At 35.8% G+C, this 27,063-nt stretch overlaps 1 protein-coding gene across 1 annotated transcript in view; it reads left to right on the forward strand.

Annotated features, from left to right (window-relative positions):
* The window catches only part of LOC138707602 (cell adhesion molecule Dscam2-like), a 1,410,362-nt gene that overhangs the window by 1,236,017 nt on the left and 147,282 nt on the right, over window positions 1-27,063 (forward strand). Inside the window, exon 9 of the mRNA XM_069837241.1 lies at window positions 14,022-14,173. Coding sequence (XP_069693342.1) covers window positions 14,022-14,173 — 152 coding nt within the window. The remainder of the gene's footprint in view (window positions 1-14,021; window positions 14,174-27,063) is intronic.

Below are 27,063 nucleotides of genomic sequence, written 5' to 3' on the forward strand. Positions count from 1 at the left end.
TGTCATCTTTTTATAGAAAATGATCGAAATTCTATTTTCTGCAATTAGAATTAGCTGCAAAACGATAATAATAAGCATCCCGTTCTTAGCAAAGATGATCACAGTTATAGTATCTCTGGATTTAGTACATAACGATCCGCGAAAGCGTTCCAACAGCGTCCAGTTCAGTTTCAATCCCATAGCAGATGCCCAACTAGCGCATGCGCATAAGATGGTACAGGAACCGTACATGAACTGATCCATGAACCGCTTGTTGGAACGAACCTACTACTAAAGTTTACTAATCTCATTCAGTTTAATATCTAACACTATATTATAATATTGTATTGTATATCACTGCACATTATTAATTAATTGTACTAGGAGCCATCCATTAGAAGCCATGAATTCTGGTCTATCTAATTTCTTTGCCAGTTGCAGAATAAATCCACAAATTGGCATAATCTTTGAAAGGTCATGAAGAACCCACTCCCACAACAGTTCGTTTATTTTCACATAAACAGTTGCTTTCTGGTTCCTTTTATGTCACCAGTATTGGCCATAAGCCACTCACTCATTATGATCTCATTTTTTAAAGTGTCACACCTGCGTTTTCCACAACTGTACTTCAATATTATTTCACATAGACTTTTATTTCTAATTTTTCTTTAACTCGATAATTTTTGCTTCATCACTTAATGTTAATGCCACATTTTACGCAACTTTTTTTTACCAGGAAATCACTACACTTGCGGTCTGTCCAGCTATGACAGTTTACGGGTGTGAAGCATTGAAAACCTTTGAAGGGACTCGTCTGCCTAGTCAACAGGGTAATAAAAATTATTACCGACAGGCCAACACACGCTCGTACCCTCTAAAATTTTGCAAAGCAAACTTGTTTTTATCTTAGTGACCTACATATTTCGTGTATTCCTTGAAATTACACGCTGTTTGAAAATATAGTTTACATTAAAGCAGTGTGCCCAACATATTATTTCCGTTTTGAACAGTAGCAGGCAGTTTCCGTCTTATTCAGGAAAAATTATACATAATACATACGAATTTCGCCGGGACCAATAAATTGTTCCGAAATAGGCAGGGTTCCGAATTATTCAGGTTCAGATTTGAACAGGTTTCACTGTATTAATTATTATTTCGTTAATGCAAACTCAGACTAAAAATTCCGACAATAGGGATATCCTGAACTAGCACCAACAGATAGCGCACGTGTACTTTGAGGGATGCGCTTTGCGTGTGCATTTGTTTTTCGGTATATAAACATTGACGATATACGTAGTGTATTAGTATGTTAAATAATCTTAAAAACAACTAAAAATGACAATTTTTTTGTTATGTTCCTATATGTAAAAACCAGGGAAAGCTTTTTGTCTTCAATCAGGTCCCGAAATATTCTGAATATATGCTTCAAACCTTAAAAAGTATAAGTAATTAAATTGCGCCTCGAAAGTGCTAGCTATTAAATAAAAGTACCTACTTCAAATAAGGAATTGTTGACTACAGTTTCATTTTGGAAGAGGAAAAAGAAAACTTAATAAAGACATATGCAACTTTGACAGCGAGCTATGTCAGCTTAGATTATATGCAGTAGTTGTAGGAGTCTCCGAAGTTTACGCCTGCAGTAAACTCTCGATAAACTGGGATGTTTATTATCCAGGACGATCCGTAGTGAAATCCATTTCGTGAATAATGTTTTTAATGTACTGTACCCTAATTATTAAAATCATGTTTTAACTTCAAATTTTCAAAATCATCCTACATATTATTTAGAACTGCATGTCCTTAAACTACAAAACGCACGACTAACCGTGATACTACTGCGATCATATTATATCCTATTCAAAATTGCATTTGATCTTTCTGCAACTACAGAAAAAATACAAGGAATTCAATCTCGATAGTTCCTTCCCTATAAGAAAAAACACATTGGTGGCTGCATATCCTGTTTTTAGCGTACGGTTCGTAAATACATATGATTAAGGATGATATTCACCTTCGACATCCCGGTAGTTCCTATTTTTTTTATTCGTGCACCTCGTTCTCAGAGTTCTCGTTTAGGTTCATGAACATTCAAATTACTCGTATCTAATTCTGCATACTGCAGATTTCCCCACGCATCTCTTAAGGAGAATCGCTCAATATTGTACAGGTTTACGTTATTATTTATTGTAAATTAAATTAAATTATGAGGTAAGAAAATACTGAATTATATTAAATTACACTACGTTATACAAAATAATTTTAAATATAATTTTGACACGCACAGAAAACCAACAAGCGGGAATACGTAATCAACTGTAGCATATGACATAACATAGCCCTACAACATGTTGCGCCGCATGGAACGCTCCTGCCATCTAGTGGTAAAACGTCGCATAAGATATCCCTATATTCGTCTCTCAGAAATTACCAAAGAGTTTGTAATACATAACTAGAGACACCAACGGCGCTAGTTTCGCGTACAAAATTGAACCGCTGTTCGGCCGCCATTAAAGGGAGTTGATGCTTCGCCGGGAGTGCGAGCAGTTCATGATTATTGAGGAGTACGAATAAATATAAGTACACTTGAAGAGAAATAATAAGAAAATGGTGAAATACTGCGACGCAAATAATTGTTCGAACATAGCTACTATTGTAGGATGCTCAGGAAAGCATGCATATCTTAATATTTGGAAGCATATTCCAAATGCAGTTCCTCCTTTGAATGTGTTTACAGAATGTCGGAATATTTCTTGGATAAAGTTTTTCCAGAAACACATTAATCAGGTTTATAAGGTTGGTTTCAACAATGTATGTAAGGGTTAGGTGCCATCATATTACAGTGGATTATAATAGCAGAGTGCATAAGAAAATCCTCGGACTATCTCTGTCTAAAACTGTTTTGTTTTACAATAAATGAATTAATCATGTAACTTCCGTATTTTACAGTATGAACTTCTAGTTTTTGGTTGTATTAAATGCAAAGAAATTAGTGAAAATATAGCTGATGGCCTAGCTAGGCCTTTTATTACCACTACTACTAGGTCTACTATGACCACTACTACTAGACGTCGCCCTGGTTGGCAAGTTGGTATAGCGCTGGCCTTCTATCCCGGGCCAGGTCGATGGCATTTAAGTGTGCTTAAATGTGACAGGCTGATGTCAGTAGATTTACTGGCATGTAAAAGAACTCCTGCGGCACAAAATTCCGGCACATCCGGCGACGCTGATAAACCTCTGCAGTTGCGAGCATCGTTAAATAAAACATAACATTTACTACTAGGCCTACTATTACCACTACTACTAGGTCTTATTATCATTACTACTAACTAGGTCTCACTATTACTAGGCCTACTATTACCATTACTATTAGGCCTCTGCTAGGCCTACTATTACCACAAAAACTAGGCATACTATTACCACTAATACTATTACCACTACTACTAGGCCTACTAATACTACCAAAACTAGGCCTCCTATTACCATTACTACTAGGCCTATTACCACTACTACTAGGCCTACTATTACCACAAATACTACTCCTACTATTACCACTACTACTAGGCCTATTATTATCACTACTACTAGGTCTACTATTACCACTACTACTAGGCCTACTATTACCACTATTACTACCACTGCTACTAGGTCTACTATTACCACTACTACTAGGCCTATTACTACCATTACTACTAGGTCTATTATTACCACTACTACTAGGTCTATTATTACCACTACTACTAGACCTACTATTACCACTACTACTAGGCCTATTACTACCATTACTACTACGTCAATTATTACCACTACTACTAGACCTACTATTACCACTACTACTAGGCCTACTATTACTACTACCACTAGGCCTATTATTACCACTAGTACTAGACCTACTATTACCACTACTACTAGGCCTATTACTACCATTACTACTAGGTCTATTATTACCACTACTACTAGACCTACTATTACCACTACTACTAGGCCTATTACTACCATTACTACTAGGTCTATTACTACCATTACTACTAGGTCAATTATTACCACTACTACTAGACCTACTATTACCACTACTACTAGGCCTACTATTACTACTACCTCTAGGCCTATTATTACCACTAGTACTAGACCTACTATTACCACTACTACTACTAGGCCTATTACTACCATTACTACTAGGTCTATTATTACCACTACTACTAGACCTACTATTACCACTACTACTAGGCCTACTATTACTACTACCACTAGGCCTATTATTACCACTACTACTAGACCTACTATTACCACTACTACTAGGCCTACTATTACTACTACCACTAGGCCTATTATTACCCATACTACTAGGTCTATTATTACCACTACTACTAGGACTACTATTATCACTACTACTAGGCCTACTATTACCACTACTCCTAGGCCTACTATTACCGCTACTAATTGTATTAAAAAGTCTGTACTGACCTCTAACTTGGTGGTCATCAACTACACAATGAATAAATTGTTTTACGAAAAAATGTTTTCTCATTACATTTTAAATCAGTTTCCAGAATTTTTATGATCTCATATTTCACCACTAAATATTTTCTAAGCACCATATTACCTTCCTCTTCCTTTGCATGAAAGGACTGAAATATAGATAATTTTAAATATTACAGTAAATATCCATTATTATGTCCTTAAAACTATACTAGTAATACTGAAAAATAATGTTGACATTGCCATTATTCAATATTTCACATACTTATCCCGAGTGTATATGGGTGATTTAATTTATTTTTTAGAATATCGCCAAAGATGAACCATTATAATACTTTAATAAATATAGCGCTCCTCTGCCATTCATGTTTATTTCATCACGACTCATCCTCTGTAAAAGATTTGTAAAGCAGTGTCTATCACCAGGCTAAAACAATGTATTGTGGTATTGTTCTCGAATTTCGCGCCGCAAACACTCCCTTTAATGGCGGATGCTAGCCGGTTCAATTTGTGACATTTTTCTTGCCTGCCACCCACGGTATGTGTCTCTACAGTCGAGCCGTTCTTATTTCCGGCAGCAAATCACACGACAGCTTCTGGTCAGCTGACTCACTGCTTCACTGGCAGTGGTTGTCGTCAAGGTTATGCAGACGACATACCGCTTCCCGCTCACGGTGGATGTTACTGTGTTGTCAAATCTACCCTTGTACTCTTAACGAAGATTTAACACCTGTCTAGTCTTAAACATCGAACGAAAAATTATTTCCTACGATAAATAATTAGTAATATATAAATACATAATATTATATATTATTTTTATTGTTGATCCTAGCATCCCAGGACACAGAAGACTTACCATGTTGTCCTATAATTGGTTTTTCCGACCATTTGAAGTAACGATTTTCGTAAATACAGAAACAATATTAGAAATTACTAAAATGGGAGAAAGCTGTAAAATATAATAAATAAACATTTTTTATGTGAATGAATAACTAAAACCACACAACCTGTAAATTAAGTAAAATATGTTAGTATTAAAAATTTTGTCATGATAAGTCATTGCTACATAAAAAAATTACACGAAGAACCTTGCCTACCGATATTGTTCAATTTAGAGGTGCTACGCCTAGATCGCTACAATCATTGTTAGTACCTGCCGCCGCCATAGTTCTCAGTTTATTTTCTTCTTTGCCGGATTATCCGTACTTCTCTGTCGTTATTTGAGAAACAGTGAACTTGTTCACATCACACGCATCAGCTGTTCTTTGCACCACTTGCATTAAAGGCAATGAACTACCCTTATTTTCACGTTCATTTTCGAAATAATCTCTAACGCTAAGAATCATTTCTCTGCTTTGCGAATTGATGGTCTTCCGAATCCTCCGCGGCATTATGATTCTGAAAACTCAGCGATAACACAGCACTAACAACAATAAAACTGCACTACCGACTGATTGTTCGACAACCAGCTATTAGAACTGCGTTCGTTCACTATTGGCTTGACAGAGATTTAGCAACACCGCTATTGCCTGCCTTCGTCGCGCCAAAAGTCGAGAAGGCGTGGCCACGCCGGAAATAAGAACGGCTCGACTGTAGTAAGTATTACAAACTCTTTGGAAATTACTTACTTCAAAGCTCAATAGTACCGTTATATTTAACTGCAAAGCAGGTAGCATAGAATAAATCTTTGCACAAACACTTTAGAAAGAGATGGAGATATGAGGACAGTGACCTGTCTACCCCTATTGAAAGTTGAAACACAATAGGAAACCCGTAAGTTTTATATTTTTCCAAGAAAACTTCCACCTTGTTGTCTGCTCGTCTTCCTAGCATATGAAATACATATTTTTCTAAAATTTGCCCCTTAGCCATGGCTACACTGTGTGCAAATGAGAGCGTATTTACCTTCTTCTCTTTCTAAAATTTTGTAATACGATTACAATAGGGCCAGTCTGATGTTGTGACCACTGCAGTTTGCGTTTGAGTCCAAATAAAGCAGAAAACAGTACAACGTGGTCTGTTGTGACGAGAATCGAAGCCCCCGCACAACGGTAAGGCATCATGTTAGAAAACGTTCACGCCTAAGTATTTTTCACAACGTAAATATTACTCAGCGCCTATATTGCTTATTGTAGGCGTTATTATAGCATAGTTTTTATTTATAATCCTAGGTTTATTGCATCTATTGCGTATCGTTAGAAGTAAATTTACGTTTATTTTCTTTTTTATTGCTGTAATTATTATATTATTATAATGGTATTATTGTATATTATATACTACTACCACCGGGTGTATACCCAATTGTAGTGTTAATACATACATGCACACATACATACATACATACATACATACATACATACATACATACATACATACATACGGGGTCGACCTGGTTGGCGAGTTGGTATAGCGCTGGCCTTCTATGCCCAAGGTTGTGGGTTCGATCCCGGGCCAGATCGATGGCATTTAAGTGTGCTTAAATGCGACAGGCTCATGTCAGTAGATTTACTGGCATGTAAAAGAACTCCTGCGGGACAAAATTCTGGCACATCCGGTGACGCTGATATAACCTCTGCAGTTGCGAGCGTCGTTAAATAAAACATAACATTACATACATACATACATACATACACACATACATAAAACGGCGCAGATAACGAGGATATTGCTGGGGAGTTTAAGTTATTTATTTATTTATTTACTTATTTATTTATTTATTTATTTATTTATATATTTATTTATTTATTCACTCGTGTATATACTCACTTATGTATTTATTTATTTACTCATGTATTTATTTTATTTATTAGTACATTTTATTGATAGATATATTCTAGGGAATAAAATTAATTCGTATGAAAGTGGTATCAGATTCACTTTTTATAATGAATTAACAACTCTTAAATACCCATTCCAATATGATCGACGTTTTCTTGTCCATAATATTTCTTGACTTCATGCTCTACCGCTTGCCGATTGCAAGGGACTTGCTCCACGTGTTATATCTAAGAAGGTGAACATTGACTTTCTACTATATCGACGGAGCAGCGTACACGTATTCCTAAACAAGTTCTTAATTATAGACCAGTCGGTAGAAATGATCTTGGCAGACAATGGAATCGATGGTCGGAAGTTATGAAGTCGGAACTGGCTGAAGCAAACCCATGAAATGAAGAAGAAGAGCCTTGATGGACAAATTGTTCAAATATGGGAAACTGTATTCGGAATTCATGTAGGGGAGTAGTGGGTACAGTGAGACACAAAATATTAAGACATATGTATGCAAGTGATAATTCAAGTATTTTTAAATCAAGTGCAATAGAAATAGACATTAAAACATGGAGTATAATAATATATAAACAAAAATGTTAATAGATAAAGGACATAATATACAATACGTGTTTGTCAAAAAATGCAAATGTCTCGCTGTTCCCAGTCAGGAGGATACAGTGGGACATCAGTGTCTATTAACGGACATTGAAATGATTTACATTTATTTCAAAAGAAAACAAAAACTTGCTGTCTCTTTATCTTGACATGTTCTATAGGCTTATTTAGAATCATTTTGATGTCTGACTTCGAAACCATTGAAATATCTGGAACATTTGGAAAGGTGAATTTTCCATGACATTTCACACTTTTACGAAAAACTGAAATGAATTTTTGGTGACAACAAAGCTTATAATTATAAGAATTTAATGTAATCATTTATTATTTTTTAATATTTTCTTCAATATTGTAAATAATTTTTTTTATTTATGAAACCATTATCCATTATTTTAAGCTACAGTTCTTAAATCGGTTACTAGTAATGTTCATTTTTAATGTTAGTTACTGGTAAATGTAATATAATTACAATTTGTTTTTGCAAATCATTGGTACATGGGAACAGTGAGACGTCTCAGTGTACCCTTCAATGGCATGTCTCACTGTTCCCTTTACGCATAGTTCATTTAAAAATGACGCCAGCACTTCAAAATTAAAACAAAAAAGACGAAACCTTGCCAAACATAATCTCTAATACCACAGTATTAGGTAACGAAACATTCATATTTATATCTCATTTGTATATCCAATATAACCTTCATTAAACACAAGCCAAAATTTTACTTCTAGAGTGAAAAATTACGAATTATTTTTTCATCACTCACCTTTATAACTAGAATCAAATCGAGTATGAAAATACTGTTACTTTACTCATGCAACATACAACTCCACTGTTACCAACATCTCAACATCAAAATTTACCATCTAATAAAAAATGTCTCACTGTTCTCCCTGTCTTACTGTACCCACTTCTCCCCTACTTCTTCCGAGGTCGCATGGTAGCCATGATTGTGCGTAGTTTTGAATTTGAATAATGTACTTTCGGAACGAAGTCACGGTTTCATATGAAGCGGGAATATAATGATAGGCGTGTGGTATAATAGGCCTATGTTGTATCCAATTACATTCCTCAGCCAGACCACGGTGTGCCGGAACTCCGTAGATCATCGCACCCCGCTGAGATGACGCAGCACCACGCATTGATCTTGTCATCGTCCTCTGTCCCTGAGTCCTAACCATCCAACCGTCTCACCCAAATGCCACGTCCCCTCTTCGCTGTCATGCTGGATGAAAACATACGCGTCAACATATTCTTGTGTTGGCGCAAAACTGAGACTGTCCTCACTGAGTCCGTACCTACTCGTTTTTTACATTATTTGTATGTATTTTGTCTACTTCTTTCGTCATCTTATTTTTTTCCCCCCCATATCTCTCCTTCTGCCCTCGGTCCTAAAGTAGAACCCCGATTTTCCGTCACCCTATTAACCGATTGGTGGATTATCCGACTGTCTTTCTCGCTCTTTTTGTCTGCAGAAAAAAATATGAAATATTTTACATTATATTAGCACTATTTTTTTCTACAGAGTGTTTTTTTAAACAAACCTTTATCCTTACACAGTATTATCTACTCTTCGAGTGACCGTACTGTCTAACTTCTATGCAAAATGTCTTCCACGGGTTTCAAAAGAAAACGTGTTGTGCTACGAAAAAGTAATTGAGTGGTTTGCGAAAAATGAAACTGTGGTTCACGCCGCATCAGAATATGAGATAGGAATTACAACTGTGCCCGTTTTAATGAAAAACAAATGTAAGTGTATAAAGTATGTAATTCTACTACATGAGACCTGTAGGCCTACTATTCCTATCTTCCCACAGACAGCCATCATAAGAAATTTCCTTGGCCAATAAAAACCGGTCGTTGAAAACCAGACTTAAATTAGTGAACTTCTGATGCACTACCTAGCGTATTAAAACAAAAGACTACGGAGAAAATTACGAAACTGTATTATGCACTTAATTTATGAAAATCTTTTATGATACGGATTATCCGATTTTTTCGATTAACCATTCACTCCACTCCCTTCATTACCACGGATAATAGAAGTTCTACTGTATTTTGTTTTTAATATATATTAATGATTTACCGGCAATTAATTAAGAAGAAGATATATTCTTATGCGGACGATATAGTTGTCTTTTTGCAGGTATAACTTGCGATGATCCCTACCTTAATGCTAATAATGGCGTCAAATTGATTAAAAATTGGTTTGATTCCAACCTACTTGTACTAAAACAACGGTTGTACCATTTTCACTAATATCTGTTGGTATAAAATCTCCTGAATCGCTCTTGTATTTAAAAATTCATACATACAATTATTGTTCTTCTAATAATTGTAACTGTCCTATTCTAAATGAATCTCAAGTATCTCGGAATAATAATCGACCAACACTTACGTTGGGGTAAACATGTCATTTTTCTTTGCTTTAGGCTATATTAAGAAAAATTGTTCACTATTTCGTTATCCTAAGAAATTACTGGATTGTCCATACTTCTCGACTGATTCACCTCGTATCAGTACAAGCAATATTACAATATGATATTATAGAATGGGGTTGTGATTTTAGTACAGCTCTCATGCCAATAACACTGCCATATAGAAACGAACAAAAAATATGTCTTTATAAGTCATTTTATTATCCCTTAGAACTCTTGTATTCTGAATATAAAGTATTGGGTTGGTGTATAAGTTCATAGCGTTTTTGTTTCGAGTGTTGGTACTCCGGTTGCTGTGGGTTTATTTATCGATTGCCATTTTTATTTGAAGTTCAATTGTTGTGCTTGAGTTTACATATTGAAGTTTTCATTTTATCAGGCAGTGAGCGGAGCCGTGGACGCTAGAAAATTGAGTGTCAAGTGGAGAAAGTGGAACATTTCCGACATATTCTTCTTTTTGATGCAAATCTGGCTTTCAGGTAGTAGCTCCCTGTAAAGCAGGTTTGAATAATTTCAAGGAAAAACTGTTCCGGGGCCGGGTATCGATCCCAGAACCCTTCGCTTAGCGCGCGAACGCTCTACCGACTGAGCTACCCCAGGAACTATACACGACACCGTCACAATTCTTCCTTTATATGCACACAACTCAAATGAGCTGACAAGACGCCAGAACTCAGCTCTTCTTTTTGAGTTCAGTAAAGGGGCGAAAGCAGCGGAAACGGCTAGAAACAATTGCGCCGTGTATGGGGACAATGCTATCGGAGAGAGCACGGCAAGAAAATGGTTTTCTCGTTTTAAGGAGGGTCGTCTTGACATTAGTGACACTCCACTTTCAGGAAGAACTTCGGGGTTTGATGAAGATCGTTTAAACACATCAATCCACAATGGTCCACTTCAGTGTACTCGAGAACTGGCAAATGTTATGATCTGTGACCATTCCAGCATCGTGCGACATTTATTGCCAGAAACTGAGTTGTCTTGTACACGCTATCCAAGAAAAACGACCAACAAGACTGTGTGAAGTGATGCTACTCTACGATAACGCTCGTCCGCACCCTGCTAACCTGACACAAAATACTATCCAGGAGTTGGATTGGGAAGTCATTCCGCACCTACCTTATCAACCTGATCTTTTGCCCTCAGAGTTTCACCTTTTCCGCTCTCTATTGAACAACCTTCAAGGAACTTCCTTTCCGGATGAAAATGCGCTCCGAACATTGCTTGACGACTTCTTCAACTCAAAACCACGCGATTTCTACAGGCGTGGAATCGAAAAACTACTCCAGCGTTGGCAGACTGTTGTAAATAGTGAAGGAGAATATATTGTTGATGATTAACTTCTCTCTTATATGTATCAGGTAGGATAGAGAATACGAAAAAAAAATATATATTTTTTTTATGTCGCATGAGTACAACAGGTAAGAGATAGAAACGGTAATGGAAAGTCTGTATACTGCAAATAGAGATTGAAATAAATAGTAAACTTGATGGTAGGGATAGGGAAATTAGTTTTAGATAGGTTAAGAACTCAGATGATAGATGAAGTGATAAGCAAAAGAATGGGACACGGAAGGACACAGCATTGAATAAAGGAAGATAAGTGTATGAGTCGTCCACTAAGTTTAAAACTGATGTAAGTAGTGTAAGAATGGAAATTCTTACAGGAATATTAAGGGCCAGCAAGACCAAACGGTTGAGTGACAATAAATCATGTTGAATTTCGTACACAAAAACCGAAATATATTTAATTTGTTTCCACATAAATATAAAACTAAAAGATCAGACAACATATAATTATATATTTGACAGAACCTAAATATATCACAATTGTAGAGTATAATTACAGTAGCAACTTCGGTCCAAGGTTTTATAATTAGATAACAGCTAAATCCCCAAATATACAATTTGCTAATGATCCTTATTAAAAAATAATTATACATTACAATTTAGAGAGAAAATATGAAGTTCTAATTATTTTGATAATAGTACCTATGTTTTCCTTTTTCTTTTTTTATTTAACATATGTGCAACAAGTTGCAACGAAATGTTTCGTTGCAAGACAAATTGCTGCATATGATGTGTGCCCGGCCTTAGCGACAACGGGCCGATGCAACCCACAATATAATATAAATTATACAAATAAAATATGTTTTAAAAATACAACTTGCATAATGATATTTAATAATTCCATACAAATCATAACCTACAAATGAGTAGTTTAATATCAAAAACGGACATCTGTCGTCACCATAGTTTTGATCTAGAGGCACTTTTTTTCACAGTGTTGTTTGTACAGGGACATCATTTTATTTTTACTAACATTTTTAATATTAACCTGGCTATAACTTTGGATTAAAGGTCTAGAACCGGAAACACCGCTTGCTCCCCCTTCCAAGACTGGAGTTCGATGATACTGGCGTAAAATATAAATCACTTTACTAGGTATAGGAGGGAAGAAAAGTAGTTCATCCATTTATGTAAACTAGGAAATATCGCAATTTTGAGTTTGATAATTTTCATTAGGTTTTTGTTTAATCAAAATATAGTACTATATTAACACTTAGTGTTTTTACTCTAGAATTGAGCTATCCATTCGGACATATTAATTTTGCAGTGTATATTGTACTGTTACAGCACATAAGTGTACAATATAGAGAATGAAGTTAAATTGAAAAATAATCATAATATGGATATTTAAACACATTTTTTTGAAAATGGTGGCCGTTTATTTCGATACAAGCTTCAGTTCTTTTTTGCATGTTATCGCACTATAGACTATTGTACCTGATTCCAATTACCAGTTTCGTCCTTCGTACGAGTAACTCATGTTGAAATAATTCTGCACCTATTCTATAAAAAAGTACGTACCTTACGTACTGTAAATTTAATCTTCACTTCTGCCCGATCCGAAAAGATAAAATTACTAAGAAATGCTATCTATTGTCCGTTCAAATGGTTTTGTCGCAGGGTCTTAGAAAGGAGGGGGGGGGAATCACGTGACAGTTAATTACTTAACGAGGCCCTTTTACTTAAGTTATTTTAAACAGTTGTATAATATTACGTAGACGTCCAATTCCTAACAGAAATTAATGTTTTCAGAAAAGAGCTAAGACAGCCCAGCTACTAGACTTTACAGAGGGGCGAACAGAAGCAGGTGGAGGAAACCAGGATGAGACGTATGCAAACGGACGAAAGTACCTGTGCGAAAATATGATTCAATATTGAAAGCTCTTTCGTCACTGGAAAACGTGAACATATTTCTGGAACGTACTATACTCACTAACTCAGTACTGCATACGCGGCCTTCGCTCTGTGTGGAGAACGATTGTAAGTTTACTAGTAGAAGGTGTGGGAGTGAAGTACATTAAAAAACTCGGGTACAATAAAAATTGAAGTAAAAATAAAATGATGTCCCTGTAGTATTTTAACACAATTTATTTTTATAAATGTAGTGTTAGAGTTTGTATAAAGTTTCACCATAACTGAAAAGAAGCATGAAAAAATGTATAAGAATCTACATTATCTAAATTTCAACTGAAGGTCAGATATCCGCCTTTGATATTAAACTACTCAAATATCAAAACCTATACAATCACGGAACCAACCACTTAACGTTCCAAGCAATTTCATGGATTCCAGAATCCCTTGTCATCTTTTTCTCTTCCTTTGTTTATTTCTCTCTCCTTCCGTCTGTTGGCGTTGCTTTGACATCAGACTCACTCGAGATTGTCTTTACCTCGCAGATTCGTGATCGGCCAATACGTGACGGTGGCGGGTGACGTCATCAGCCACGTGAACATCAGCAAGGTGGCGGTAGTGGACGGGGGCACATACGAGTGCGCAGCGGAGAACAGAGTGGGGCGCACCACACACTCCGCCCCGCTCAGGGTTTACGGTAAGTGCTCGGCGTCACTTCCACTTGCATGTAGACTGCTACGCGTGCATTATTTCTTTCAGTAGTAATGCAGAGGTCTCCCTTTCATCAATGTTGCACTCACTGGTTTAGTGTCCCTCCCGTATACAAACGTTTGCTATCACTACAGTACTTTTAGAAATAGACCTGTCTTTCAGTGTATAAATGTTGTGTATATACTGGGTGTTCATTTCAAAGTGTGTCATGACGTCACTGTTGAGTCTGCGATTTGAAGCGAGTTTCAGCTTTTGTGTCAGAGAAGTTGCCTATTAATCAAAGCGTTCAATCTGAACTTGAGAACGTGTACGGTATAACTTGAACGTCGTAGCAACAGATGGCGGTCTGTACGGTCTGTGTGCTACCATAACCTCTTTCGAACTGTGTTTTGCGCGGCCAAGTCGTACGCAGGGTATTTGTTATCATCGGTTGCGTGCGGCAACATTCCACAATACAAATCAAATGCTCCGTGTCCATGTTGACCGTCGAAGTTAATGTCAACAAATACGTAAGTAATCGTCTTAACCCTCTCCTCATATCCTGGCAGTAAGAAAAAACTCACCTCAGTACATGTTTCGAAACATTTCACAATCCTACCACTACCGGCGTTACCGTACGTATCGGCAAGTACTCTTCTGAATGAACGCCGTACTTGCTAGGCAACTTCTCTGGCAGATAAGTAATACACCTCTGCGGAAATGTAGGAAGATTGAATTTTCTAGGCTCATCGACTAGCCACGTGACGGCATACAGCGAGCCATGGCAGACTTTGCTGAACACCCAATAGTGCTTAAATTTATGTACAGTAGTAGCAAAAAACCGGACCGACCCTTGTAGCTGATTTCAGAGCCTTGTTCACTCCAGAGCATGATAGACTGGTATCTAAGACTTTCGTGGTTCGAATCCTGCCTAGGAAGGAAACTTTTTTTTTTGTTCCTTATTTAAATTTATTCCCAATACTTTTCTATAGCTAGTAAAATTCATGTTCTGGGAATAATAAGTTAGTTAAGTAGTAAAATATCGCTGCAATCGAAAAGTATTGGGAATAAATTTGAAAAAGAAACAAACAAAAAAGTTTCCTTCCCAGACAGGATTCGAACCACGAAAGTCTTAGTTATCAGTCTATCGTGCTGTGGAGTGAACAAGGCTCTGAAATCAGGTACAAGGGTCGGTCCGGTTTTTTGCCACTACCGTACAGTATGTATTATGCATATATCTTATTTATCTACTTTTTAAATTCAGTATTATTTGTTTAAATATGGTGTATATTAAGTAATTTATCTTGGTAATAGAAAGTACATTTGCTACGGGTCGTACATGGAACAGATTTGAGAGGCAGGGAACACCGGATAAGTTACTTTCTCATCCATCCATGACACAATCCATAGCGGTAAAAATTTGTTCTCCAAGCCGATCCATCCCCCTCAGCAGCTGACCGAGTGTCCGAGTCCATGAGCGGTGTCCAGTAGGCTATTTCCTTGTCACTCAGAACAGTGAAAGCCCGGGAGAAAGTCTATAAAGAAAGGGCCATAAACCTTCAAACAGAGTGACAAAGCCCAAGCTACCCCTACAGATTAAGCGCGGTTTGATAATCCACCCACACCTGCTCTAGAGTCAATCGTACCGGTATTTTATATGCACAGTCATTTTTAATTAACTAAAAAATTGAGTGGGACTAGCTGTGAAAATTTCACACAAAATCCACTCAGCCAATCATTCCACACAGCAATAAAATTTCCATACATCTTGTGGAATTCCACACAGTTTGGCAACACTGATTCTAGTGAACAGTTTTCTTCAAAGCAGTAAATAAAGCATATTTAAAATAGAAAAAAAAAAAAAAAAAGGAAAGAGATCTTTCTACATACTCTCTCTTAAAGGTAGATTTTCTATCGTTAGGCAAGAGTGTCAGAAATTGACTATTATATGATAGCGTGTGAAAAGTACTTTTAAGGGAAGTGGGTAGTGATCCCTGTGCGTTAATAAAATTTCAGTTCAAAAGTTTAGTTCAATATTTCTAGGCTTTTAGTGCTCAGAATGCAATAAATATTTCCATGCTTATACAATCAATCATTCTGAATTCAGTGGTATAAAAGACAACTAATTAGTTTCGTATCCAAGTGCAAAAGAAAGACCCAAACTGATAACCTGCTTTCCCAATTTGCTAAGTGTACCTCATTCTTCAGGTGCACATTACTTTCTACAATATTCACTCATATACCTGGTATTTTTTTAAGTTATCTAGTAATGTATATTATAAATTCTAAAGCAAAATTTAGTTAAATATTTCACTCCTAGTGAAACAGAAAAAAAAATATTAAATTTTGTCTAACATTTTTTGCAAATTTTTGAATGCATATATATTTTTTTATTGCGTTATGTGTGTGATATTCTTAAACCCACAGGTATACTATGTAGAACACAGGCTGCAGAAAGCACAGTAAAAATGGCATGCAAATTGATTCAGTAGTTTCAGAGAAAAGTGCACTTAGGTTTGAAAAATGTCAACTTATGGAAACTGCGTTTAAAGAAAGAGTGTGTGAATTACATGAACCCCCAAACTTAAAAGCCCATTTAAAGGGCTTGTCTGTAGAAATACCCCCAAATATTTATATTGTTTTAAAGAGAAAATTTTGTACTTCTTTGAAACACAAAATAAAAAGTCTGACGTTTGACCACTAATCAATACCTGGTTCCCTTAACACTAGTGCGGAAAGGACTTCACATTGATTTTTAACTGCGTTCCCCGATTGTCTGTTCTTTCCCACGAAATATCACAACGCAGCAATTGTAACCGATTAATAAAGCGGTTAAAAATAATTGAAGGCTTAACATTTAAAATATATATATATATATATATATATATATATATATATATATATATATATAATTTTTTAATTTTAAATGTGGAGAATTAAATAAATTGCTTCAAGAACTATTTTATTGATAACTATGTAAATTTAATCAAAAACGGATAAATCGCAATATAGCGAACGCCAGTAGAGGAAGTTATCCCCACCCACATGAAGTGTGCATTCGACACAACACTCGTCTATCACGTAGAGCAGGTATGCTCATTCTCTGACTCGCGATTACGTTCCGTAATCACAACCTTCGAATGTAGAGCGTGCTGTTCCTCGTTCGAAGCTCGACGGATGACTGCGGAAAGCAGTTCAAGTACTTAGTAACGTACGAACAGTGCGGGACAATGACACAGTCAAAACCTTCTGTAAGCAAACGACATATACCATATTGTTTTGCGTTCGGTAAAGTGTTTACTATGTTGTAAGGTATTGTCAGGAATACTACTGAGCAACATAAAATGACATTATACGCTCTGCCATCCAGAACATGCCGAAGTGGCAGGGAAGCTGTTTTCTGTAATATATATTCATATACCAACGTTGTTGTTATTATTATTATTATTATTATTATTATTATTATTATTATTATTATTATTATTATTGTGGTGATTTTATTTCAACAGAAATGCATGTTATTATAAAATAATCTTTCAGAGACACTACAGTTTCAAGAATTGAAAGCACTTAATGAAAGGCCAAACATTGAAGAGAGTCGAAGAATTTAGAGTCTATGTTTAGGAGCAAGTTATGTAGTGTGTTGGGAATTAGCTAAGGCAATAAAACCCTTCACGGATGGTGAACTTGTAAAGAGATGTATGGTGCCTGAACAAAATATAGTTAATTATATCTGTGTACTGGAAAAACTCAAATTTGAATTCACAGAACACAGATTTAGTGATTTTAGACGTATGGAAAGTGATATTAATCTTTTTGTTAATCCTTTCGTAGTAAATTTAGGACAATCCGTGAGAGTGCAGTTCCTGGACGAGTTAATTGATTTACAAAGTAACGTAGAATTGAGAACTAAATGCAGAGAATATGACTTGACAAGCTTAGAAGTATTAAAAAATTAACAAAACGAAATATCCCACGATGAGCTTATTCGCTGCCACTATGTTAGCTACCTTTGCTTCGATTTATGTGTGCGAAGAATTATTTTAGAGAATGAAAGTTGCTAAATCCAAACATAGATCCCGATTAACAGATGAGCATTTTTTTGAGCCAGCTGCGCATTGAGTAAATTCGTTGGAAATAGATTTCCGATTACTTGCAGAAAAGAATCTACATGTTGAACAGACCGCAATGTATGATGGAATATGAAAATATCATTATCTATGATATAATAATAATAATAATAATAATAATAATAATAATAATAATAATAATAATAATAATAATAATAATATCATAAGTATATTAAATATAATACACAATGTAATAACTTCATATTACAGTGTACTGTATATTCTTTCCTTTTTCAAATTCAGTTTATTATCCATATTTATAAGAGTATGAGAGCGATGCCACAGGCGGTGATGCAATGTAGTTGCGGAGCCCAGTCCGTACACTGTGTGTGTTATGCAGTGCAGCATCATCCGTGTAATCGGAGCTTTTACAATTTTGAGCATACCTGACGTAGAGTGTCTGGTGAGCTAGTACAGGAAAAGTGGAAGGGGTCGTGGGCGGAGCTTCTACGTTCGCTATATTGCGATTTGCCCTCAAAAACATGTAGGATAGGCTAAACCGCTGTTTGAATTGGGGACTTCCGGATCTGCAATCTAGTGCTCTACTACCTTGTAAGCTATAGAACGTCCCCTGCGGTGGCTGAGTGGTGAGACCTTCAGCTTGTCACACAGATGGTCCAGATTCGGGTCTCGGTTAGGTTTGGAATTTTTCATTGACAAATTCGTAGTGACGCTTGTGGCGGACAAGGTCACAGTTGGGGTTTTTCTCGTGTTCTGCCGTATCACCACTTTAGACATTACATCATTCCGTCAACATTTATCTATTCCGTCATTATTCCATAGCCATGGATAAATATATAATAGCATGCCAAACTGCGGTCAGCACCATCTGGCGGCAGGGGGCTCAAATAAGAGATGATCAGCGCCCAACGTCGTAGGCGGTGAACATTAGAACTACGTGTTGGGTACATTTCCCAGAGTTCTCTATTTATTCGTTCGAGATATTGCTCGAGGAGACAAGATGGTAGACAGAAACTTGCTAATAAGTGAACATAAAGTGATACTACGTGTATGTATAAGCAGTGTATTTTAAACAGTGATGTTTATGGACGTTGTAAAAATAGTGTTGTTGAATGTATTGTAAAGTAATAGTAATATAATAAATTGGTCTATCTAAGTAGTTCTTGCAGACTTTTCCATTGCGCTGTACAATAAATACCCAAAGAATGCAATCCCAATTATCTAACCTTTTGCTTTATTTTTTGTCTCTGGTTATATTTTAATTGGGTAGTGTAAAATAGATCGTCTCTTTTATCTTCCTGTTGGCTCCGGTAAGAATTTTCAGCAGAAGATGCTGTGAGGAATAAAAATGTAAATATTTTATTTTAAATTGGGTTAGTTTAGAATATCGATGAGGGTGGGAGGGAATACTTTCTGCACAGTTTAACATTTTCGTCACCAGGTGCGCTGCTAAATGCATTAAGTAATTAGTTACTCTTTTCGCTACTTTGTACGCTGCTAGATGTAATAACGCCCCTCCGCCCAACAGGTGGCAGCAAGATCAATTTCTATAACAGCGCCTCTAGTATGTGTTACAGGAAACTCAGTAAGTTTCGCATCCTATTATATATTCATCCATGCCATAGCATTCCCCGAACGCCGGCTGGCGACGCACGAAAGGGGCTGGCCTAGGGACGAGTAGGGTTGCCTGCTCGAAACCTGGGTACGCAGCGAAACTTAGTATAGTCAACCGATCTGGGTTTGAGAATGTGCCAAGCTTGAGGATTAGCGTAATAGATCGTGAAATGTCGCAGTGCTGGGTTCTAGTGACCCCCGAATTTCCATTCCATTCCAAACTATAGAACCGCTTGGTTGGCAATGTGTTAAAGTTTCGCTGTTGCAGTGAGAGGGACTACAGCAGTACAGAATTAGTGATAATTTTCTCTATACTAGAAACTAGTCTACGACACGCGATATGTAGTTTTATTTTGTTCGTAGGTCTTGTTTCACTTTGTCTCTGATATCGTTTCACAAGCACTCACGAGATAAAGTCTCATTTCCAACACTTATTTCATAAATAGCTATATCATATTAAAGTAATAATTAAATTATTATTATTGTTATTATTATTATTATTATTATTATTATTATTATTATTATTATTATTATTATTATTATTATTATTGAACGTCCAACCTATATTAAATTTTCTTCAAATCTGTAGAGTTAATTGCAAACAACATGTCGTGAGAATGCCAACAGAAAGATGGCCAAAGGCAGTGCTAAATTACCGCCCTTCTGGACAACGATCTGTTGGAAGACCATTAAAAAGATGGCATGAGGCCATTAAGACCGCTAGGTCTAGTGCTTGAATTGAATGATGATGATTATTATTAATTTTATTATTATTAAAATTATTATTATTATTATTATTATTATTATTATTATTATTATTATTATTATTATTATTATTGAACGTCCAACCTATATTAAATTTTCTTCAAATCTGTAGAGTTAATTGCAAACAACATGTCGTGAGAATGCCAACAGAAAGATGGCCAAAGGCAGTGCTACATTACCGCCCTTCTGGACAACGATCTGTTGGAAGACCATTAAAAAGATGGCATGAGACCATTAAGACCGCAACAGACCACTAGGTCTAGTGCTTGAATTGAATGATGATTATGATGATGATGATGATGATTATTATTATTATTATTATTATTATTGTTATTAATTTTATTGTTATTTTTATTATTATTGTTATTGTTATTATTGAAATTATTATTATTATTATTATTATTATTATTATTATTATTATTATTATTATTATTATTATTATTATTATTGGTTACATCAGCTTCTTATCTATGCGGATGACGTGAATATGTTAAGAGAAAATCCACAAACGATTAGGAAAAACACGGAAATTCTACTTGAAGCAAGTAAAGCGATAGGGTTGGAAGTAAATCCCGAAAAGACTAAGTATATGATTATGTCTCGTGACGGGAATATTCTACGAAATGGAACTAAAAATTTGAGATTTATTCTTCGAAGAGGTGGAAAAATTCAAATATCTTGGAGCAACAGTAACAAATATAAATGATACTCGGGAGGAAATTAAACGCAGAATAAATATGGGAAATGCCTGTTATTATTCGATTGAGAAGCTTTTGTCATCTAGTCTGCTGTCAAAAAATCTGAAAGTTAAAATTTATAAAACAGTTATATTACCGGTTGTTCTGCATGGTTGTGAAACTTGGACTCTCACTTTGAGAGAGGAACAGAGATTAAGGGTGTTTGAGAATAAGGTTCTTAGGAAAATATTTGGAGCTAAGAGGGATGAAGTTACAGGAGAATGGAGAAAGTTACACAACGCACAGCTGCACGCATTGTATTCTTCACCTGACATAATTAGGAACATTAAATCCAGACGTTTGAGATGGGTAGGGCATGTAGCACGTATGGGCGAATCCAGAAATGCATATAGAGTGTTAGTTGGGAGGCCGGAGGGAAAAAGACCTTTGGGGAGGGAGACGTAGATGGGAGATAATATTAAAATGGATTTGAGGGAGGTGGGTATGATGGTAGAGACTGGATTAATCTTGCTCAGGATGGGGATCAATGGCGGGCTTATGAGAGGGCGGCAATGAACCTCCGGGTTCCTTAAAAGCCAGTAAATAAGTAAGTTTATAGACTGGGGAGGGGGGGAAAGACAGACGTATATCACGGCCTGCTGGAGTATAGTAAACACAGAAAACTTTTTAAAGCAACAATGTTGAAGATAGATATTTTTGCTTTCCAAAATTTTCCGTCATTGAACAGAAACCAAGATGGAGATTTCATTGCAACTAATTAGAAATTCCTCTTTCAGGTATGTAATAAACGATCTGCGCACAAAATAATGTACGATACACGAGCGGTATGTTTTCTTTCAATTCTCGGAAATTAAAAAAGCTCAACTACGTTTCGCTTTTTCAAACTTTTCCTCGAACATGAAACTTCAGCAAACCGCTCTTGTAACGCATATTACTATTGTTCTCCAAGCCGATCCATCCCCCTCAGCAGCTGACCGAGTGTCCGAGTCCATGAGCGGTGTCCAGTATTCCCTTGTCACTCAGAACCGTGAAAGCCCGGGAGAAAGTCTATAAAGAAAGGGTCATAAACCTTCAAACAGAGTGACAAAGCCCAAGCTACCCCTACAGATTAACCGCGGTTTGATAATAATAATAATAATAATAATAATAATAATAATAATAATAATAATAATAATAATAATAATAATAATAATGTTTTATTTTCGCTGTGCAGAGTTAAGGCCATAAGGTCTTCTCTTCCTCTCAACCAGCCTTAATCAATACAATACATAAATTTAAATTACAAATATTTTCACTACACTTAAAAGGTTCTCCAGCAATAATCTTCACTACACATTTATTTAAATTTAGATAAATCTATAAGGTAAAGTAGTAACTTAATTTATGAGCTAATTTAATTCAATGAATTATAATTAATTTAATATTTCAGATAGCTAGTAAAATGATGAAAATTAATTTAATATAAGCTTACTAGGACTATGTTACAGGGAGAATATATATATTTCTATTTCTATAATGAGAATATTAATGTAATTGCCATTAGAGGTTTTGTAAATCTATTTAGAGAAATTAAAGATAATAATAATAAGAATGGACAGATGTTAGTTTCATTATAAGTAACAAATATTAATCAGCAATTCATCTGTTAAGTAAGAATTTATGTAATTTTGACCTAAATGAAGCTATTGTCCAACAACCCCTTATATCACTCGGAAGCGAGTTCCAATTTCTAGCAACTGAAACTGTATAGGATGAAGAATATAAAGATGTCTTGTGGTAGGGTATAATGAGTAAATTGTTATGATGAGATCTTGTACTTAGCTGATGATATGCGGATAAATTTTGAAAACGAGAAGCCAAATAGATTGGGGTAGCGGTGCGCAGAATTTGAAATAAGAGAACAAGAGAATGCAGGGCTCGTCGATCGCTTAGCCTTAGCCAAGACAGAGTTTGGAAAGACGGGGAAACATGATCATACTTACGAATATTACAAATATAACGGACGCACGCATTATGCACACGTTGTAGCCTGTTGCTCAAATTTGCATTTAGGTTACTTAATATAATATCGCAGTAGTTAAAGTGTGGCATCACGAGTGTTTGTACAAGGATTAATTTTAATTTATCAGGAAGAAAGTTCTTCAGTCGCTTTAATGAGTGAATAATGGAAAATATTTTTTTGGAAGTGTGATTCACTTGTTCATTCCATTCCAGGTGACAATCCATATAAATACCAAGGTTCTTCACAGTCGTACTGTATGGAATAGTAGTATTATTTACAATTATCGGTGGCAAATTTTGTTTGTCACACTTCGATCTTTGATGTTCTATTAAGATTGCCTGCGATTTACTTGCATTTAAATTAAGTCCGTGCGTTTTCGACCATATGGATATAGAATTCAAGTCATCATTAACTTTAGTTATGGCGTCATTTATGTAGTTAGGTCGAGTATGCAGATAGATTTGTATGTCGTCAGCATAAATATGGTGTCGGCAGGATGTTAGATTAGAAGAAATATCATTAATAATCCACCCACACCTGCTCTATAGTCAATCGTACCGGTACTTTATATGCCTTGTATGCCCAAGGTTGCGGGTTCGATCCCGGGCTAGGTCGATGGCATTTTAGTATTTAGTATTTATTTATTTAACCTGGTAGAGATAAGGCCGTCAGGCCTTCTCTGCCCCTCTACCAGGGGATTACAACTATAATATGAACAATAAAATTACAATTAATATTAAATTTACAATTACAATTACAATACAAATTAAAGTACGACAAGATTACCTGATTAATGAAAGCTAGACAGTTTATCATAAAAGTTAAGAACAAAGAATATTTTTCTATTTACTGAATTACAAATTAAACCTACAATAACAAAATTCTATAGTGATGAAATTACCGGATATTGAAATATTTTGTGATAGATTAAGAGAACTATTTACAAGAAATCATGTCTGAACGAGTCTCAATTACTGACCAAGTGCCTAGTAAGTTTGCATTTGAATTCAATTTTATTTCGACAGTCCCTGATGCTAGTAGGTAACGAATTCCAGAGTCTTGGCAGGGCTATTGTGAAAGAGGATGAGTATGAGGAGGTGCTTAGTGTGCTTAAATGCCACAGGCTCATGTCAGTAGATTTACTGGCATGTAAAAGAACTCCTGCGGGACAAAATTCCGGCACATCCGGCGACGCTGATATAACCTCTGCAGTTGCGAGTGTCGTTAAATAAAACATAACTTATTATTATTATTATTATTATTATTATTATTATTATTATTATTATTATTATTAATATATCAAAAACGAAGAAGAAAAGAAAATTATAGAGTAGGTACTAATCTTCGACTTAATACATTCGCATTAAAGGCCGAGCCCTATTAAATTGCACTCCTGGCGTTTAGAAACAGATCATTGACATTTTACATAATTTCATTCAATGCATTTAATTTTGAATTGCGTTATAAGAAATTCAAGCAAACTCAGCTAGTTGCTATTACATGCAAGGTCAGAGTACAATTGAGTTGAGTACTCCAGTTAAATTGCCTGCCCCAGACTGCATATCCACGCGTTATCTTCCTGTATTTCATTCCAGACGCCGCTATCTCGCGTAGAGCGCTTCTACAAGTATGGCGGAAGGAGAGCGTCGAATTAAATAAATATGGACGCGTTCTAACTTATGCTCTTAGTAGTCTCGGGCTAGAAATATATTCACAAAGGGAAACTGGAGAGAAAATTAAACGAATTCAAGGAAAACTTTGTTATCAGGTTCTTTCAGAAAGAAAATCAAGCCATAAAATTTCACAAACATGTCGCACAATTGAGTTATTCTAAAAAAAAACAGCCGTCAATGGAAGGAAAGAAAAATGTAGACCTATTTCCTTATGAAAAGATAAGGTTTCAGGTTTAAGAAAAACATAAGTTCTGAGGAAATGAAGACTTTGCCACCACTGTTAAAGAATTACTTTTTTAAAAATACATTTTAGTCAGTTGGTGTTTACTTGAATATTACGGCATGACATGTTTTCAAGTTCCACAATATCTGCACTTAAAGCAAACAAAATATTACAATTACCTGTTAATTTTCTTAAATTATTTATTATTATGTATTACAATCAGAAAACTACAAAAATATATATTAAATACAATAGAAACATTAATGCAATACAAAACTATTATACACCAGAGGCGGCTCCACAGGGCAGGCAGGGTAGGCTAAGCCTACCTCAACACATTTAGAAAAACCTAAAAGTGGATATTTATTAACTACCCCAACACATTTGGAAAACCTTATATAATTATATACTCTTGTCTAGTTGCTTAGAAATTCTTCAATTAACTATGAATGGGATTTTTTTAGGGTTAGTTGGACGTTGCTTACTACTGGCAGTTCGATTTATGCGACAAGAATACACTGGACAGATCACGATGCGTCAGAACTGTCAGAAGGTAGGCAGAAGCGAAGTTAGCCGACCTTCCACGTAACTTCAAAGCTGGCCCTGGAGTAAGCATTAAAAGAGATCGCTATTCTAAATACTTTCTTAGCGCATGCGTTCTATGCTGAAGCCAGCGCGCTAGAAATCTGCCTGCCCTAACGAGAACCCACGAGCATTATCGAACACCTACGATTTGCGAAATTTCTGTTTGAAAGTTTCACGAGTTGGAACGTAGATTGTTACGAGTAGTATAACAGTTTTTAAACAGTGTGTTTTAAAAGATGTTTTTTTTTAACAGTGTATTTTAGAAAATGTGATTTTTGCAAGTACGTACTGTATATTAATGTTACGTATATTTGGTGATTTATAGTTAATGTAAGTGATAACAATAATATTATATTATGACTGATATAATAAGTAAACTGTTACGTTGTCCGTTTTCGCGTCGTAATGACATTGAAAAGAGAAGTATTTTGGACAATGGACGACCCACTCTTGCATTAAGCTCTATTGTTCATAAAGTCAGTGCTAAAGGTGCAAGAAAATTTAATCCTTCATGGTATGAAACACTATGAAATGGAAATATAAAAATTGGAGGTTTATCTTTCGATAAGGTGGAAAAATTCAAATATCTTGGAGCAACAGTAACATATATAAATGATACTCGGGAGGAAATTAAACACAGAATAAATATGGGAAATGCCTGTTATTATTCGATTGAGAAGCTTTTGTCATCCAGTCGGCTGTCAAAAAATCTGAAATTTAGAATTTATAAAACAGTTATATTACCGGTTGTTCTGTATGATAGTGAAACTTGGACTCTCACTTTGAGAGAAGAACATAGGTTAAGGGTGTTTGAGAATAAGGTTCTTAGGAAAATATTTGGGGCTAAGAGGGATGAAGTTACAGGAGAATGGAGAAAGTTACATAACGCAGAACTGCACGCATTGTATTCTTCACCTGACATAATTAGGAACATTAAATCCAGACGTTTGAAATGGGCAGGGCATGTAGCACGTATGGGCGAATCCAGAAATGCATATAGTGTGTTAGTTGGGAGGCCGGAGGAAAAAAGACATTTGGGGAGGTCGAGACGTAGATGGGAGGATATATTAAAATGGATTTTAGGGAGGTGGGATATGATGATAGAGACTGGATTAATCTTGCACAATGTAGGGACCGATGGCGGGCTTACGTGAGGGCGGCAATGAACCTGCGGATTCTTTAAAAGCCATTTGTAAGTAAGTAAGTATGGTATGAAACACATAAATGGCTAACAGGAAGTGAAGTT

Source organism: Periplaneta americana, chromosome 10 (genome assembly GCF_040183065.1).
Source record: "Periplaneta americana isolate PAMFEO1 chromosome 10, P.americana_PAMFEO1_priV1, whole genome shotgun sequence".
In the NCBI taxonomy this organism is placed as follows: Eukaryota; Metazoa; Arthropoda; class Insecta; order Blattodea; family Blattidae; genus Periplaneta; species Periplaneta americana.